The following is an 18,267-nucleotide window of genomic DNA, read 5'->3' on the forward strand; positions in this document are numbered from 1 at the left end:
TTTGAGCTGTTACAAATGGTAATGGGGTTTCAGCTGTTACAAATGGTAATAGGTTTTGAGCTGTTACAAATGATATCAGAGCCCGTCTCTGGGTTGGGTGGTATGCCAACAAGGGTGTTGGGCTCCCAAAGGAGGAGAATCATTTTAAAACAAGAAGCCCAAAGAACAAAAGCCGAAAGATGACAATATTAATTTGTACCTCCACTAGGATCGACAAGACTTGCAGACCGTGGGGAGCGACAATAACAAGCAACCTATAATAACAACTGAAATGGCGACTACGACTATCAATATGAAACTTCAAAACTTTTATTCTTCATTCATAGAGAAAACTTAAATTTAATAGCAGCACTTGTTCGGCATAATAAAATGCCGAGTTCAAACTGTAACATAAAAATCCCAAGCTGAATCCATGATTTATTACAAATAATCTAGAGCATTACATTTTGTTATACCATCCCTATTCTTCATAGCCTTGCATTTCTAAGCTGCTGCTTAAGCAATGGTCTAATGTATTCATGGTAGCCATCAGGCACGGCGGAGTCATTTAGAGGTTCCTTCCATGCCTCATTGTAGAGATTTGGGTAAACATTCCCATCATAGCGACCAAGGATCGAGCCAAGGTAATGGTCGGTGTAGTTAAACGCATCGACTAAAGCAACTGCATTTGGCCGAACCTACAAAAGAGAATTCCAACGTCGGGTTAGAAAGACAGCTTTTCTTCAAGAATTAGAAGGTCAAGAGGGAGATGTGCTTGAGTTCAAACCTGGGAGTATAGAGATCTAAGTTGATCATCAGCAAGAGAAGCTTGTTTGGGAGTGATGGTGGAAGTGGAAAGAAAATCACCCATGTGTTTGTGTAGTGTATACAAAGCATAAATACTGCAAAGCTTCTGCAGTTGCTCTTTTACTCCCTTTCCTGGTATGTCTCCCTTAAGTTTCTCGATGAACCTGAAATGCAAAGATTTTTGAAACAATCAGCAATGGAATATCCCTGCTTAACATAGTTTTGGATTTAGAACATCAGTCTAAAGAATCAAGCTTTCAAGAATTTGATGAATATAACGAGGAAGAAACTTACTTGGAAACAATAATTAATTGGCAATGTGCAACTGCAGCCTCAACTAAATTAGGAGAAAGTTCCTGAAAACCTGCAAGTATGACGGAGGGCAATTAGGAAAATATTGAAAAGATTAGGAGAAGAAATCAGCATTGCTCTGTATGGACAATTAAGTGATAGTTTAAAGATGCACGTGAAAATCGGTCCAAGAGTGCCAAAAGGAAATTTTGTATGAGATTCCACATCAGTTGGGGAGGAGAACGAAGCATTTTTTATAAGGGTGTGGAAACCTCTCCCTAGTAGAGGCATTTTAAAACCTTGGGGGGAAACCCGAAAGAGAAAGCCCAAAGATGATAATATCTGTTAGCGGTGCGCTTGGGCCGCTACAAATGATATCAGAGCCAGACACGGGGCGATATGCCAGTGAGGAAGATGATCCTCGAAGGGGGTGGACACGAGGCGGTGTGCCAGCAAGGACGCTAGGCCCCGAAGGGAAGAGGATTGGGTGGTCCCACATCGATTAGAGAAGGGAACGAATGCCAGCGAGGACACTGGGCTCAGAAGGAGGGTGGGATTGTGAGATTCCACATTGGTTGGGGAGGAAAATGAAACATTCTTTGTAAGGGTGTAGAAACCTCTTCCTAATAAACGCGTTTTAAAAACCCTGAAGGGAAGTCCAGGAGAAAAAACCCAAAGAGAACTATATCTGCAAGTAGAGTAGAGTAGACATACCTTCTTCTTGATTGGTGAACTTGCTTAGTCTTTTGGCACATTCCACAGACATCTTAGCTGACCTTGCTTCAAATGCCTCAAGAACGATGCTTGGGTTTAACCAGTCCTCAGCTGCAGAGCATCAGAATTGACAAGAACATCAATAAAAACAAGTCTTGAAAAATTCAGCTCCAAACCACCAACTCAGTCCTAGTAAGGAACTGAGAACCCCAATTCCAAAAAATTTGAACACACAAATTGGCCTACTCTGTGATCTTTATGCGGGACAGAAATGTTTCTCATTTTTAACAAATACCTTTCTGAACTTTGCAAGACGATTCCATCAGATGTTGTAGCCGTCCCATGTAAGCTGTTGTACCAACAGGCTTCTTCCCAGACACCAACTGGGACACGGTCTTTACAAGAAATCGTGCAACCTATATCAAAACAGGTTAGCAGATGTATGTTGAGAACTTCAAAACTAAGTCATAATCATAACTTCACTTGAAAACTTAACCCACACCTGCAATAGTAGCACAACATTGTCTCCTTCATAAGTACAGGCAGGGACATAAACTGCAAACAACTCGGGAAGCCCACTGCTACAAAGGTAACCATGGCCACCGCACAACTTCCGGCACTCCTCAATTGCATCCTGCAATTACAATTAAAAGTTAAGGCTGCAAGAAAAACACCCGTGTGCTTGATTATATACTCATGGCCGTCCCATTATTCCTCTCGGGCAACTCAGACCCAAGAGATGACAAGGGTTTTAAGTTATTAAATTGTTAAATCAGGAACACCATATTAGCATAGCTAGTTAAATCAGAAGAAATAGATTGATTAAAACTTCTGTTAAACATAAAGACAGTGCACATAAAGATGATCAAGCTAATGAAATCGAAAAAGATACTCACAGCAGTTGCAGCCGTTGTGACCGACTTCAACCCTGCAGTGCATGCATGAGCCTCAGGCAGTGTCGAGAAATCGCTGGCTCCCAGTCTTTGAGTCACATCCGTATATAGCCATTCTAACCACTCACCAACAAATCTAAAAGCATAGGCAGAAGCCAGCAAAGGGAATAGCCTACTTTGCTGTGTTTTATAATCGATCACCTATAAAAACAAACAAATGATAATCACATTATTCAGCACCAATGTAGAATGCGAAATCGTGCCTTTGAGATAATGTTTTTTAGGTTTTGCTTCTAAAGGATCATAAACTCATACCTGGGTTTCCACACCATTCTGTGATCCAAATTGTCTACGAACAGCACTGTACCTAGTAGCAATACAGACGGCACGTGACAAGGCATTTGAAGCATCAATTACAATCGTCTTTCTAACATATACCATAGTGCCATAAACTAGCTGTCGTGGAACATCTGATTGCACATATTTCCCTTCCCTTGTAACTTGAGAAAACCTGTTTAGTTAACAACCAACTTTAGAAGGGACAATTGACAAAGAAAATGAATAGAAATAACTAACGAACATACGGAATAGAAATAACCTCATCAACAGTTGGTTCCTCGGGATTCGGAAGTGATCAAAATGCATGACCCCATTATCCATAGTATTGTACGCTCCGTTCCCAAATTTCATACCAATGTCTCCAATGGTTATGCCAGGTAGAACTGTGTGATCTTCCAAACTCCTTATCTGAACTATGAAACCTACAAAATGGAAGCTTCCTTATTAGACTAGATATATCAGGATCAAGAATCAGAGAATTGAAAGCAATCATAGCTCGCATACCGTGCACTCCATAGTCTTGACCGTTCGTGATAAGACGAGCAAATACAACAGCATGTGTTGAAACCTTACCCAAACCACCAGGCCACCACTGTTCACAAGAAAGAAGGAACAAAAATAAGAGACATAGAATGCAACACATTCACATAGAACCTGAATGTGAGTATCAACCCAAAAAGATCCAACAAACTACAGTCAATTTAAATTTCTCTTCAACATCAATCTAACCCATTCAATTTACACCCCGAGACTCGAGGAAACAAATCCAATACAAAGTTTTACACAAAATCAATCCAATACAGGTAACTAATATAGAACCTGAATATATAACTACCATTGTACTTACTTTGCTTGAGGTGAGTGTAGGACTATGAATAACAAATTCATCAGTCTTTGGATCAAACGTTGCAGTTGTTTCGAGCCCTTGAACATTCGAACCATGACCGAGTTCGGTTTGAGCATAGCAACCAATTATTTTCATTTTATAAGCCAATGGCAACCACTTCTGTAGCTGCTCCTCAGTTCCTTGCCCTTTCACAAATGGAACAAACATCCCCTAAAAAAGAGAGATACATTAAAGTAATTCCAAAGACTTGAAAGCTAAGACGATGGAAACCAGTATTTATCCATAGAGTTGTTCAAACAGCCAAAATTCCGCATTAAGTGTTGTTTGTAATGCCAACAAAAAGATAAACTCAACTCACCCAGTGAAGATCTGTATATGCTGGCTCATCCACAAAGAACCTTAATCTAGCAGCTTCCTCCTCTGTTAAAGAAAAATAAGGAATACAATCAATACAATCCAGGGTTTTCCATAGAAAGAGATTGAATGAAATAGCTGTACCAGTAAGCTTAAGCTCAACGATCTTCTTCCATGCATAAGCAGTTTTTCTGAGCGTGTTCTTGAACAGCTCCTTCCTAGGTAATTGAGCCCTGTTATCCTTTCGAAAGGCCTTAACACCAAAAACAAACACAAACTCAAAGCATCAATAATAAATCTTAGCCGGTACAACGTCTGGATTTGGAGTGTGGCAAAGAAATTACTCACTGGGTCATTAGCAACCAATCGAGACATTCGATCAGATACTTCAAAGGCATGACGAGAACCCGCCCATACGATCTTCATCGCATCGACGTCGAATTGGGACCTGTTCCTCTCATGGGCAAGATGATCGACGCCCTCCATTTGTTCGTCGGAACGAATTCGAAATCTAACTCCAGAAAAGACCTTCTTAGCGGGGAAATCGAAAACCCCAAATCGGAAAAACCTGAAAGAATGCTTTCAAAAAAACGGGAACGCGCTTGAAATCTCTGGGAAGTTGAACGGAGGTTGGGGGTATTTAAAGGAGAATTAATGGAACAATATCCCCTCAGAAAAAGGAGAAAGGGTGATCTTCCGATCCACTCGTCTGTCGGTCGTTGTGTTTCCCAATGAAGAGTTTGTTTTGAATTTCCTTTCTTTTTCTTTCTCTAAATTATCTTCGATTACATTTTAAACTCGTGCTCATATCAATATCCCTAATTACGGATTCATCTGTCTCTATCATATATATTTTCTTCCCCTCTTTTTCTCATCTTCTTCTCCTCAATCCATATCTAGTTAAAATGGTCGGAAATTTTGTTTTATTATAATTCAAAAAGTCAATAATTATAATTGATTAAAATATCGAGAACTTTTCAGGTTTTAGAATAATATATTTTTAAGTCTCCATGGAATTCAAATTCAGTTTATCTAAATTCAATTGATTTGTTGGTGTATTTTTATATAAATAATAACTGAGTTTTTTTATATTTATAATAATTCGGTAAATACTTTGTTTTTAAAAAACGACATATTCTCCAAATTTACAAACAGATAATGGTTAACCATATGTCTTTTATCTTTTCTACCTAACTTTAGAGGAATTAATATTTATTAAATGCCATCATATTTAGAGGAATTAATATTTATTAAGTGCCATCATATTTGTAATTATTTTTTATGAATTGTGACATAAATTTGAATCTTAAAACTTAAAAAAAAAAAGAATGACATGTAGATAATTGAATATTAATTAATAATGACACGTAGATATACCTAATACAACTAAAAATGAAGTCTATGCATTAACAAATTGTTTTCCATCATAAAGAACAATTACAATTATTTTAAAATTATTATTCGAACCTCATAATTAAATATTTATGGATATTAAATATTCATAAATAATCCGTCAATCAATAATAGATAATGGTTCAATTAGAATTTTAAGTTTCAAAATTTTATAATTTGTGGCTATTTATCTTAAATTCAATTTCATATATGAATTTTTTTTTTTTTTCCCTTACTCGATCCATGGGTTGTTGCTGCTTTTTCATATAATTTTTTATTTTATTTTTACTTTTCTCTCTTCGTCTAAATGATCAAAATGGGTTAATTAGTTTGGTGACACTCTGTACGTACGACACGTTTGAATGAGATTTATGGTGTTCTTGCAGCTTCCACTACCCTTCAATGTTTGTAACCGCTTAAACCCATCGCTAATAGATATTGTCCGCTTTGGTCCGTCACGTATCGTCGTCAGTCTCACGATTTTAAAATTCGTCTACTTGGGAGAGGTTGAATATTTTGTTCTCCTCTCCAGTCGATGTGTGATCTCACAATCTACCTCTCTTGGGGGGCTCAACGTCCTCGCTAGCACACTGCCCAATGTCTGACTTGAATACCATTTGTAATAGTCCAAGCCCATCACTAGCAGATATTATCCGCTTTGGCTTGTTACGCATCATCGTCCGCCCCACGGTTATAAAACATGTCTGCTAGGAGAGATTTCCAAACTCTTATTAAGAATGTTTCGTTTTCCTCTCTAACCGACATGGGATCTCACAACGATCTCACAAGATTATCTTAAGAATATTTCACCCTAACAAGGCCTTGTTGTGTTCCTGCACCTATGCTACTTCAGTTTCATATGATGCTGATGGGCATGGACATGACTAATTCTCATGCCCAATCAGTCAGTTTCATAGGATGTTTATGGGCAGAAACATGTATATGAAATTGGCAGATTTTGCAGTCCAACATGAATTCCTCGTATTTCCATTTCCGTAACCAAGTCTAAGTAAACGAAACCTTTCTGAGAAAACAACAGGGTTTCCTTAAAGAACTAAATTAATCTCCTAGACTATCCATTTGTAGCAACATTGTGCAAAAGAGCTGTGTAAAATATGTTTTAAACATGAAACTGTACATGTACTTACAGCCAAATGCAGCCTTGTAATTGATGACCGTATGCTCAATCCACCATAGAAGGAAGCCTGCAAATTCAAAGCACGACTCAATAACTGGCCCTCTGTAAAATCATCATCGGTCACAAGAACAGCTGAGAGAATTGCTGGAAAGGCTTCGATGCATGACATGCCGAGCAGAATCAGAAGGATATGCACTAACTTTAGTAGATCCTAAAGAGTTTGAAGTTTCAAGTCAAATGTCAAGCTGGGTTTAATTTTGACCTGAACATAATCCATATTTACTCATCAGTTCTATGCTTTCGGCAATTGTGGATCCAGCAGTACCAATAAAACCAAGTGAAGCACAGCTGCAAACAGTTTCCTCTATATATAAGAGAATATCCGGCAATTTCTCAGCAGCACATTTTTTCTTCATGTCACGAATTCTACCAGGACCAAATGCACTGGATGCCAATCTCAAGCCATGTCCTACAGCCATCACTTTTTCGGAGGCTCGAACAACCAATTCATCGTGTTCTTTGAGGAAAAAGAGTTTGAAACGATTTGAATCACTAACCAAATCACCTAAGTAACTTCCAGTCCAATTAGATTCAGGAAGATCAGTCATCACAAAAATGTGAATAGGTTGTTCATTAGCATTCTGCAATATAGAGTCTAATTTCTGTTTGAGGGCCAGAAAAGTAGCCTTCCAGTGATTTTTGAACTGCCCATCTAACAATCTCAGTTGAGCACAAAGGAATGGAGCTTTTATGATCTTGTCAATATACTCTTTCCCTGCGCTTAAGATCTCTGGGACAAATGGTAAATGCTCAATGTTTTTCATCAAAGAACTAATTCTTTGATCTCCTCTAACTTCATGGATATCAATATACAGTTCTGAACTTTTGTATGGGGCAGTGAAAAGACTGCCAAACGCCAATACAGTAGCTGATTCAGCTTCGGAATCAGGTCCAAGGGTTCGATAAACATCTCGACGGCGTCTAACATATGTCACCTTCTTTTTCTTCTTAAGCTGTTCATTGGGCTGAAACAAATCTAGTACACCATCGACTTCACCATTTTGATAAGTCCAAACTGTAGTTCTGCAATCTTCATCTACAGCGTGTAAACATTTGTCCACATTCCCATCAAGCCCTGCTAGTAGACGACCACATTGCTTTAGATTAAACTCATTGGAACAGACGCTTTCCAGATCCACCCCACACCATAAGTATGCAAAGGTCCTAAAATCTATGGCTTTAATAGAAGTATAAGAAGCTAATGACGAAATATCTACAATATCCGCCATTGAAACGTATCTGCCACGACATTGAAATACATCGCTAATGTCATAAACTATTACATGCAGCATCGCTTTTTTTCATCTCCTTGTTAAATCAATCACAGAAGAAATAAATGGAAAAGTAAACAATAGCCAGAGTTGCATCCAATTTGAAGTTTGCCACAAAAGACGATTGTCTGTTGGTAAATTGTTAAAGAGACGACAAAATATGTTAAATCAGGGTAGATGACTCCAAGATTATGAGGTAAAAGGCTTTAATTCCCAGGGCTGTAGGGAGGTCATACAGATTAAATTTCATTTATGGCAAAACTCCAATAAAGCATAACGGTTCAATTACTTGATTTAGAAGCAATGTAGATGGAATAAAATAAACAATCCAGCAACCCAACCATCGAAAACACTCGTCATTTCAAGAAAATTTAAGACATCGAAAACCAAGAAGTCTCAAACGAAGGGGAAAATGCTTACCTTCCGTCTCGAAGAAGCTCGAACATATGCTCCCAAACCGAAAACCGAATCTCCCCAGGATCCAGAACTCTGAATTTCGGACAACTCCCGAGAGCTACGGCATGGTGATCCAAAATCGGCGGAATAACCAGAGTCCGGTTGAGAATCCCGGCCATCAGAATGGCATTCTTGAACTCAGACAGCTGGTTGTTAAACCCACTATGAGGCGCGTAAAACAGAAATCTCTCGCCCAGGTCCAAGATCCGGGAGTTGCATTGGCGCGAATCATAAGTCGAAAATGCAGTCGAAGAGATAAAAGAAGAAGAGGAAGAAGAGAACAGGTAGAGGAGAAAGAGAAAAGAGAAGAGTAGAGCGAGAACAGACAAAGAAAAACGAGAGAAACGGAACTGTGAATTGGATTTCTTTGCGTACCATTGCTTGATCTTTGATCTGTTAGAACCGAAAACATTCATGGCCTCTCTCCCTCCGTTCTGAGCTTCTCTGCAACTGGGAATGTCGAAGCCAGAGCAAGATGGAGCAGATCGCCAATGCCACGTGTCGTTCTGCCACCTCGCTTCGATAATGGGCCTTTTCAAATGGGCCATGGTATAAATATCATTTCAATTATTTTGGTAGGAAATAAAAGACTGAAGGAGTTCTTACTCTTACCTCATTTAAATTAGTTTTTTTTTTTATCAACATTCGGTTTGAAAAAAAGAGCCATTACAAGAAATATTTTCAACCAATCTCACCTCTGCTGAAAACTTGAGTTTCTAACTAAAATCAAATCCTACGGCCTGCTTTCAAATTTCCACTACTTAAAGCACCGATCTTTCTTCATTCAAACCTATCAACCTATAAAAATTTATTGACATTTGAAATACAAAAATAGAAGCAGCCACCTCAATGGACTACCGGCTTTCAGCTGATTGGTTATTCCAATCTCTCATGGAAGCAGCAACACTTTAAGCACTGCGTCCTCTTAACCAAGAGGGAGCCGGTAAGGTTTTGCAACTCTCATGCTCTTCTGACCCATTCCAAGCTACCCGTGTGGCATAAAATGCATTATTATCTCGAGTTTTTAGATGTACAAGAACCGTCATTATCTCTTGGTAAACCTTGATCTTCTAGTGCCACTTGGGGTAGCTTTGTCACGTACCATTCTAGGACCTCTGTCAAGACTTGGCTCTTCCTCGTCGCTAGCTTCATCAGACCTCCATCTTGGGGCGCCATTCATATATTGAACATCTGCTGCAGAATCTTGTCCTCCATGGCTGCATTTTTTTAGAAAAGAATATTAAACAACAATGAAAAGAAAATAAAACAGGCAGTGGGGAATGAAAATGGAGAGTTCCTTACCTTGAAATGTCCATTGGGTCATCTAAGGAATTGATGTTCCAAGTTCCATTATCTCTAGCAGACACTGCATTTTTACTAGATCCATTTTCCTGCACTCCCCTTGGAGGAACATCTAGTAAACCAAACTTGCTGCTGGGTGTATTATAAATAGGGTTAGCAGTAATCCTACGGGAATATGGAGATGTATTCCGAACTTGGTTAGTAATTCCATTTGGCTCTTTATCCAGTGCGAGTTTCTGAGGATCGTTGTCGAAGTGTTGACTATTTGGAAGGACCCTAGATGAACTTCTAGTGTCTTCTTCTGAGGGGGAAATATTCATAGCAACTGGGAATCCAGAACCAAACATGTCCTGAAAATTGGAACTCTTATGTAGGTTATTTTGTATCTTTGGTACTCTTTCCTTACTAGAAAAAAGCCTTTTGTGAACTGATGGTGAGCCAAAGGTCGCAATTTTGGAATGACTGAATGTCCCGCCTAGTCTTCCTGGAGTGTCAAAAACTGGGGGTTTAACGATAAATTTACTGTCGTTTCTCTGTAATACAGTAGAATTCACGGCTGAGGGGATCAATATACTGCTTAAGCTCTGCTCCTGGACCCCAGATAGATCTGCATCTCGTGGCACATCTACTTCTTCAGAATTAACACCAACATTAGGCAACTTCCTGGATTTTATTTCCAGCTGTTGAGCTTCTGGTAGCAACTCCATGAATTTATCCTGTTTATTTGAGGCAATAAAATTTAGAATTAAAAACTTTAAAGAAACAAAAAAAAAAAACGAAACATAATGAATTGACAAAGACAACCATGAATCGCAAACCCATAAAGTATCCTAAGAAAAAATCTTGGACCAAAGTTTAACCTATAAATTATAATTATTTGGCAATTCAATCTACCTGTCTGGTTGCATATGTTAAAATACAACAATTCAGAACCCATCGCAACCAGAAAATCCTGGCATTTAGATTAAAAGTAAAAATGTTTTTTCAAAGAACATGCCTTCAGCCTATCACAAAAAAAAAAAAAAAAAAAAAAAAAAAAAAAGCCCCAAGAATAAAATGGTTCAGATAACTTACAACCAATCCTGCTCGCCAGTGACTAGTCGATCTCATTCTAGATAAAACCTCTTCAACAACAGAACTCTCAGAAATATAGCCTTGTTCTGCTTTCTGAAGTAAGAGGTTCACTTGGTAGGCCTCATGATATCGAAACCTCTGAAAGAAGATAGAGAAAGTCCTCGTGATATCTCAAAAGGACAATTTAGCATGCATGCATGTTTTATATCCAAACCAAAGATGCTAGAACTAAAAGTGACTCAACTAGAACAAAAAGTTTTAATGATGTAAATATACTTTAAAACATGTCTGATAGATACAAAAATGTAAGATATTAACGGCTAATCTCAACAAGTTGTTTTCCTGTCAACTAAACCATTAAAAGAGGAGATAACCTTCTTTGGAGTAATGCAAATAAAGCAATCTCTTCAGCACTTTAGTTAGAAAGAAACTGCTGAACATACAACGGTAGCAAGGGAAAGAACTTAAACAAAATCAAATAGTTTGGCAAGTTTGCATTATTCTTTTTTATATTCCTTATCTAGTTCCTCATATTCCTTGCATAATGAACTCTAATGGTATGACAACTTGGGAAGTCTAATGGTGGAGTATAGAGATTACCTGAAGATAGTACACAAAGAGGAGACTTCCAATAGTGGTTGATGGATTAGCAGTGGACCACTCCATCAAGCACTTATGGAGATGCTTTTCCTCATCAGAATTCCATGGTAACTCGATCATTCTATCCACAAAGTTTCGACGGATGCAAAGAAAACAAATTTCAGTCACCAATATTTTCACCCAGTCCTCCCACCTTCTAAATTTGCTTTGAGCATTATCAAACTCGTCCTCGCGTTCTTCATACTTTTTCCTGTCTCTTACCTTATTGCAGAGCATTTTCTGATACATAAATGCTTCAGTCAGAAGTCCACATTCCACTCTCACCCGGACACCAATTGCAGCTTCCACAAGTGAAACTGAGGCTGACATACTATCACGTCCTGACCACCTCAAAACCATAAGAGCTGTATCAGGATTTTTCCGTTCTAACAAAACTTGAGCAATCTTAGGATGGGTTGCTGGGCCAGAGATCTCTGGAAGAAGACGGCAAGCTTCCTACATGATATCATGTTGCAAGGAAAAATTAGAATTCAACATGTAAAGAAGACATATTCATATGTTACAGAAAAGGTTAAGATACGGCTTACTATAAATCCGAAACCACAAAATTCTATAGGGTAACTAGATTATACTATTGACAGGAATTTATAGGACATGTCTGGCTCTGGTAGTCTTTCAAGGAGGTTGATAATATTTCAAACACTGGAATATACAAGTTGGGCTAACAAACATATCCAGACCTCCCAAGGGCAGTTTATTGAGCCTTAAGTCTTACCATGGTGTTCCAGGAAATAGATGGAAGAAAAGTAATCAATTCAACCATTAGCACAAAGATTATTCTCGCAAGATAACCACCTTAACCCTATTAGGCTAATCTCATGAGACAACTACCAAACCCTACTACATTTAGGTGTCAAAAACACTTGCAAGATAATAATCTTAAGCGGTTGGCCACCATAACTTGTATCCATTTACTCTAAGCCCTTTGTTATTTACATGGCCCTTATTGACCCAAGGGGCCATGGTGGTCAACAATAAATTACATTATCTATTCAAACTAGCTTAATAACTTGAAATTTTAGAATCAGTGCTAATTAATCAGTATTGAACTACAGCCACTGTAAGATATTCTAGATCAATCATCAATCTCTCCAATCAAACATATATCTTACGAAAATTAAAAAGTTACACGGTACTGGACCATAATTGTTGAGTATTTCAATGAAGTAAAGTAAAACTAACGGGAAAGTAAATGATGATGGAGAAAACCCAGGTGACACATTAAACAGAAGTTACCTGCAGAGCTTCATCTGTATGATCATCAAGAAGATAAAAGACAAAAGATTCTAATATAGAATGCCGTGTTATGCTAAAGGAGGCTGCAAAATCCTCAACAATATGTCTCCATTTCTCATCAGGCATCATCCAATGGCGGTCAAACAAGTAATACAAAAGCTACCATAGATTAAGGAGAAACAAGAGAGAAATGTGTTTAGCCAATTTCATAATTTAAATGGGCAATGGAATAGATGTATGAGAAGGATACGATTGCTTTCTTTGCAACGAATACATCAGAACTTCCACGAAGAAAAAGAACGTCAACAGCAACTCGAAGATTTTCAAATGGGTAGCATCCAGAACTCCCACCAATCTTAGATCTGAAGATAATTGGGGCCCCATCATTTGCCAATGATGCAATTTCCAAACCATCCACTACATCTGGGGAGTACCACTGCTCTATATCAAGATTCTCCAGTGCATCCTCGATGAACAAAGATCCCTCCTGTCCACTGGAATCAGCAGAGTCATCCAAAGCATCAGGCCATGATCGCTTGATAGCAGCAGATTTCCTTTCGCGGACAGCAGTAAGCCATGATGTGAAGCTAGAATGGCGGGATCTAACATTCTCCAAAAACTGATGCCTTATGCACCACATCATAATCTCCATATGCTGGTAAAAGCAACCGTAACCAAAAATTATTTTAACATGAGGACTATCTTGAGAAAAGGGAACAGTAGTTACAGCAGCTATAGATCTATAATTAACTGAATTGCAAACATTCAGTCTAATAAAGTGGGGAAAAAACAGAGACCTAAGAGAAAATAATCTAATTTTACCTTCATGATCTGTTTTTTAAACCTATAATATAAATGAACAAAGAAAATAAAAACTTCAACTAAATTTCAACGGATGAACTTCTAGTCTCTACGAGTAAAGATACCTAATGAAAATAAATTTGATAGGAATCATCTATCCAGTCAACATAAATGAAGAGTGATAAGTAGATAATCACCATGTGCAACATCCAGGATGAATTATGACAATGCCACCTTCTAACCAGTAATTTTGCTTGTTCTTTCCTCACTAAAGAATGTCCGCTTCCATTTTTTTCCATCATGTGAATATAGTTTATAGAATACAAAGCTGTGATATTAACTTTTAACCAAGGAGAGAAAAGAGAAAGAAACTTCGGGTAAGATTCTCCTTTTTCTGAGTGTGAAAACATCTTAGCATATCCATTGAGTTAGCATGTTTTCATTCAGTACTCTCCAGCTGATCAGAAAGTACATCTACTACTTAAATGAGCCATAAATCAGGAGTCAGTGACCTCAACTACTGAAGGGGCATGTCAGTTAGTTGAAAGCCAGGGCATATTTCATTTAAAGAAGCCAAGAGGCAAGAACTATGGCATGCTGTTTTAAAATAGTTAAGAAAAAAGCAAGACAGCGTGATGATTGATAACCACATTACTTCCTAAGTGAACCTGTTTGATCTTCAATATGTCCTCATGAAGATTGTGCAGGTCCTCAAGCTGTGCTGAATGAGAACTTCTAAATAATGAGTCCAACACTTCAAGCACATTGGATATGCCAGCAAGGTGCACCGAAAACTTGAGTAGTACGCTCAACCTGGATCTCATTCCCTCTACACCAGAGTTATCTAAAATGAAACCCATAATATACATATAAGATTATAAATATTCAGTACGTAGGCCACAATAAGATGCAATGCATCAAATCAAGATTTAGCTCACATATTTCTTGAAGTTCTGTAATAATGTTCCTGGAGGCCCGCTTACACCAATCCTTCACGGCCACTTCATCCAACAAAAATGCAATGACAGGGTCACTTGATACAGCACTCTCATCCATACAAACATCCCTAACATCTAAACTTATTGTGAAGGAGATCACAAACTTTAAACAATAGAATAATTGGTTAGTAAGCAGAATATGATGAGAATTCAAACACAAATTAACGAACTAAGAATATAAGTGTTTTGCTTCAAGAGGGTGTGATTTTTAAAGGCCTCGCCTGCAAAAGAAAATAAAGAGAGATAGTGAAACCATAAAGTTTCGAAGTAAGTTGAAAAGGCAACAATATCAGAACTGGATAACATCTACGTGAAATGCTAGCAGAATAATCAAACTGCAAAGGATACAGTGACAGATTAGAGAAACCATGTTATTTTCCAGCGCAACATCAAATAAGGAATACAAGCGTTGAACATCTGTAGATATTCTATCCTCCCCATCTTCCTCCTTAGAAGCCTGTTCCTTGGAATTCTTGGGAATGAGACCAGCTTCAACACACTCATAAAAAAGACGAAGATGTGTTCTAGCACTGCTCTTCGGAACTGGGACTCTACATATTGGGCAAGTATCACAACGTTGACAACATTCTTCACACAGAGAGGCATGTCCACATGATTTCAACACATACTGAACATCCCGTCCACAGCTTCTCAAGTCTCTTGTGGCCCGACAATGCTCAACTTTTGCTTCATTGCATAACTCGATCAGATCAATAGATGCCAGATGTTTCAGCGCTTCCTAGAATTGAAAATATAACAAAAACAATTCGAAGAGGGAAAAAATCAGTCCACCGCCCAATATATATGACTACTTAAATATCTATCTGGTCAGACAAGTATCATTTAAGAAGAAGGAACCAAATACAATTACCATGAATTAATCAAATCTACAAACACAAAAGTTCGACAGAATGTCAATCATTTTTTATACACGACTTAAGAAATTCTGAGCAAAAGTTGCTCTACGCTCTTCGGCAGCAACTGTTAAGTTTGGAAATGACACCGTAGCATCCGGATAGAAAAATCAAATCACCAACAAGGGAGAATTCACCACCGTTCTAACTAGGATAACTAGGGTTTTCACAGCATTATAACACAAAAACATAAACTAGTAGAATGAAACGAGTACCTGTACTGCTCGGCTACTGTAATTAGGTTGCAGAGACGAAGAAGTAGACGCTAAAGCAGCCCTGCCATTAGTAGATGTCGAAGGAACGGCATGTCCGTCAATTTGCCTATCCATTAAAGCGGAAGCAGAAGCGAAAAATTCTCTCCGAGAGTTGAGGACGAAGAACGAGAGTGAGAAAAGTTGAAGCTAGGGCTTGGCAGTGGAGGAAGCCATTACAGAGGTTCAAGGTTTTGAAGCTTCCAAAGTTCCATGTGCAAAAAAAAAAAAATTGGAGGGCTTTTTCGGGAGCAGAAAAAATAAAAAATAAATTTTTTTTTTTTTCAGGCCATCGTTTTCCGGAAAAAATCGTATAGAACGAAAAATCTAAATGGGCCGGGTTCAAACCGATTCACGTAGACGGGCCCATTGTTATCACCGGCCCGCTAACATTTTTCTTTTTTGGAATCTTGATTCCGTTTTATATTTTTAAATTCACTAAATTTTATTTGTTTTCAAAAATTATTTGTTAAATATTTGATCCAAATAGTTAAAATTTGACAGCAACATTATTTATTTATTTCGTGTACTCACATTTTTTTAATAAAAAAACATAATTACATTAGAAAAAAAAAAAAGATAAAAACATTGAAACACATAATATTTTGCCTTAAAACTTATTTCATTGTCCTTAAATTAAAATTTCAATTATATGATATTACAAAATAATAATACTTTTGAGCATATTATATAATATGGTTGAAGACATAAGATTACATATATAATATGATCCCATTAACGAGCCAAATATTTGTATACATTATTATCAATTTGTTTTAATATTAGTTGGATTCACATGTGACACAATTATAAATTTATAAAATCTATAAAATATTTAAATAAATCAACCACTCGTTCATAGGAGCATTGTCAATTTAAGCTAAATCATTTCCGTATATTAATTTGGTCAAATTGATACGGATTATAATAAAATAATAATTTTAAATTTCCACCGTCGGATATAAAAAGTTGACTGATTCGGACTCTGTTGCATCGACTGAAAAAAAATATAAGAAAAAATATTTGTATATCTAATTGTTATTATTTTTGGAATATGATTGGTATCTTTTATTGAATTAAAGGAAGGGATTTAATTCTATATCAAACATTTAATGAAATTTCCCAACAATGAACGCTGGGCCCACCTCCTTCCGCGTCGAGGAAGCTATGCTGATGGAGACGGTCAACCGTCAACTCCAAGCTCCAATTTCATGCTCAACTATTGTTAGATGAACACTTATTTATGATATTGTCCACTTTGAATATAAACTCTGATAACTTTGTTTTATACTTCTTAAGAGGTCTCATTCCAATGGAGATAGTATTTCTTAATTATAAATCCATGATCATTTTCTAAATTAGCCGATGTGAGACTTTCATCATCCAACACCTCCCATCGAACAAAGTACGCCTCCCCTTAACCGAAGCTCAACTCCTTTTTCTTTTAAAGTTCTTTGTTCGACATTTGAGGATTTACAAATCTATTGGCACGACTAAGTTTAGAGCATGACTCTGATACCATGTTGAACACGACTCTCCACAATGGTATGATATCGTCCACTTTGAGTATAAACTCTCAAGGTTTTGCTTTGGGCTTCCCAAAATGCTTAATTTCAATGGAGATAGTATTCCTTGATTATAAACCCATGATCATTCCCTAAATTAGCCGACGTGAGACTTTATCATCCAACAACTATATCAATTAATTTTTTTAACTTTTTTTACGAGTGAATTAATTTAGATTTTTTTAATCGATAATTTTTTAATGAAGATTTTTTTTTTTAAATAGTGTAGAATCGATTAACTAAAACCCTAAATTCATTAATTTGTGACACTTTGGGAGGTCGAGGTAACATAATTGCACGAATTTGTCTTGGAATCTAAAAATTGAAGATCGAGAGTTCAGAGATGAAGAAATTTAAACTCGATAAAATACAACTTTATATTTTTTAACTAGATCAATTTACAAATAGAAGAGGTATGAATAGAAAGCATAATTAAATATATTTAAATTAATTGCTATACTTAATTTAGTCTTAGATTGGTATGGAAATAATTATTAATTTGAGATTTGGAGTTTAATTATATATTTATGCAAAATGTCAAAAGTACCCAATATGTAGTGAATTTAAGCGAACGTCACTTAACGACGAAAGATAAAAGGAAAATTCAGCATCGACGGGTCACCTCGGCTTCTGTAATTCACCAAATAAAACAACCATTCCAAGGGTACTATCGTCATTTTCTCTCTTCGTATTTTAGGGAGGATGCCAGAGTTTCAGAATTTTCCGCCCTTGTCAGAGAAACCTCACATAACAAATTGTTTATATTATCCTTTTTTATGTTTATTTTTTTATTAATATTAAAGCATTATTCTTTTTTATTCCAATTTTCGTATTTTAATCTTTTAAAATTTGAAGTTTTGTTTTTTAATGCATTAAATTTTCAATTAGATTAAATTGTATTAATAAATTTAAACCCAACATATTA

At 37.0% G+C, this 18,267-nt stretch overlaps 3 protein-coding genes across 4 annotated transcripts; all 3 read right to left on the reverse strand.

Moving 5' to 3' along the window:
* Positions 1 to 295: 295 nt before the first annotated feature.
* On the reverse strand, positions 296 to 5,012 carry LOC111459236 (peroxisomal acyl-coenzyme A oxidase 1-like). The gene is made up of 14 exons (XM_023102037.1): positions 4,573 to 5,012; positions 4,369 to 4,477; positions 4,229 to 4,290; positions 3,871 to 4,080; positions 3,528 to 3,615; positions 3,283 to 3,445; positions 3,000 to 3,195; positions 2,688 to 2,885; positions 2,294 to 2,425; positions 2,087 to 2,207; positions 1,792 to 1,902; positions 1,081 to 1,150; positions 767 to 950; positions 296 to 677 (listed from the first exon to the last, which is right to left on the reverse strand). The coding sequence occupies exons 1-14, from the start codon at positions 4,708 to 4,710 to the stop codon at positions 468 to 470; spliced, it is 1,992 nt and encodes a 663-aa protein (XP_022957805.1). The 5' UTR covers positions 4,711 to 5,012; the 3' UTR covers positions 296 to 467.
* A 1,630-nt stretch (positions 5,013 to 6,642) lies between these two features.
* LOC111459447 (O-fucosyltransferase 30-like) lies at positions 6,643 to 9,104 on the reverse strand. 2 transcript variants are annotated; one of them, XM_023102357.1, is made up of 3 exons: positions 8,506 to 9,104; positions 7,017 to 8,053; positions 6,643 to 6,821 (listed from the first exon to the last, which is right to left on the reverse strand). In XM_023102357.1, exons 1-3 carry the CDS (start codon positions 9,087 to 9,089, stop codon positions 6,676 to 6,678), a joined length of 1,767 nt encoding a protein of 588 aa, XP_022958125.1. In that variant the 5' UTR covers positions 9,090 to 9,104; the 3' UTR covers positions 6,643 to 6,675. The 2 variants fall into 2 exon arrangements, with proteins under 2 accessions (XP_022958125.1, XP_022958126.1); XM_023102358.1 differs by having other exon boundaries at positions 6,731 to 6,925; positions 6,969 to 8,053.
* Positions 9,105 to 9,167: 63 nt separating this feature from the next.
* LOC111459446 (E3 ubiquitin-protein ligase HOS1-like) lies at positions 9,168 to 16,027 on the reverse strand. The gene is made up of 10 exons (XM_023102356.1): positions 15,742 to 16,027; positions 14,961 to 15,351; positions 14,553 to 14,687; positions 14,283 to 14,458; positions 13,064 to 13,468; positions 12,814 to 12,972; positions 11,518 to 12,012; positions 10,918 to 11,055; positions 9,844 to 10,559; positions 9,168 to 9,758 (listed from the first exon to the last, which is right to left on the reverse strand). The coding sequence occupies exons 1-10, from the start codon at positions 15,853 to 15,855 to the stop codon at positions 9,587 to 9,589; spliced, it is 2,901 nt and encodes a 966-aa protein (XP_022958124.1). The 5' UTR covers positions 15,856 to 16,027; the 3' UTR covers positions 9,168 to 9,586.
* Between the last annotated feature and the right edge of the window lie 2,240 nt (positions 16,028 to 18,267).

This window comes from Cucurbita moschata, unplaced genomic scaffold (genome assembly GCF_002738365.1).
Source record: "Cucurbita moschata cultivar Rifu unplaced genomic scaffold, Cmos_1.0 Cmo_Scf00022, whole genome shotgun sequence".
Lineage (NCBI taxonomy): Eukaryota > Viridiplantae > Streptophyta > Magnoliopsida > Cucurbitales > Cucurbitaceae > Cucurbita > Cucurbita moschata.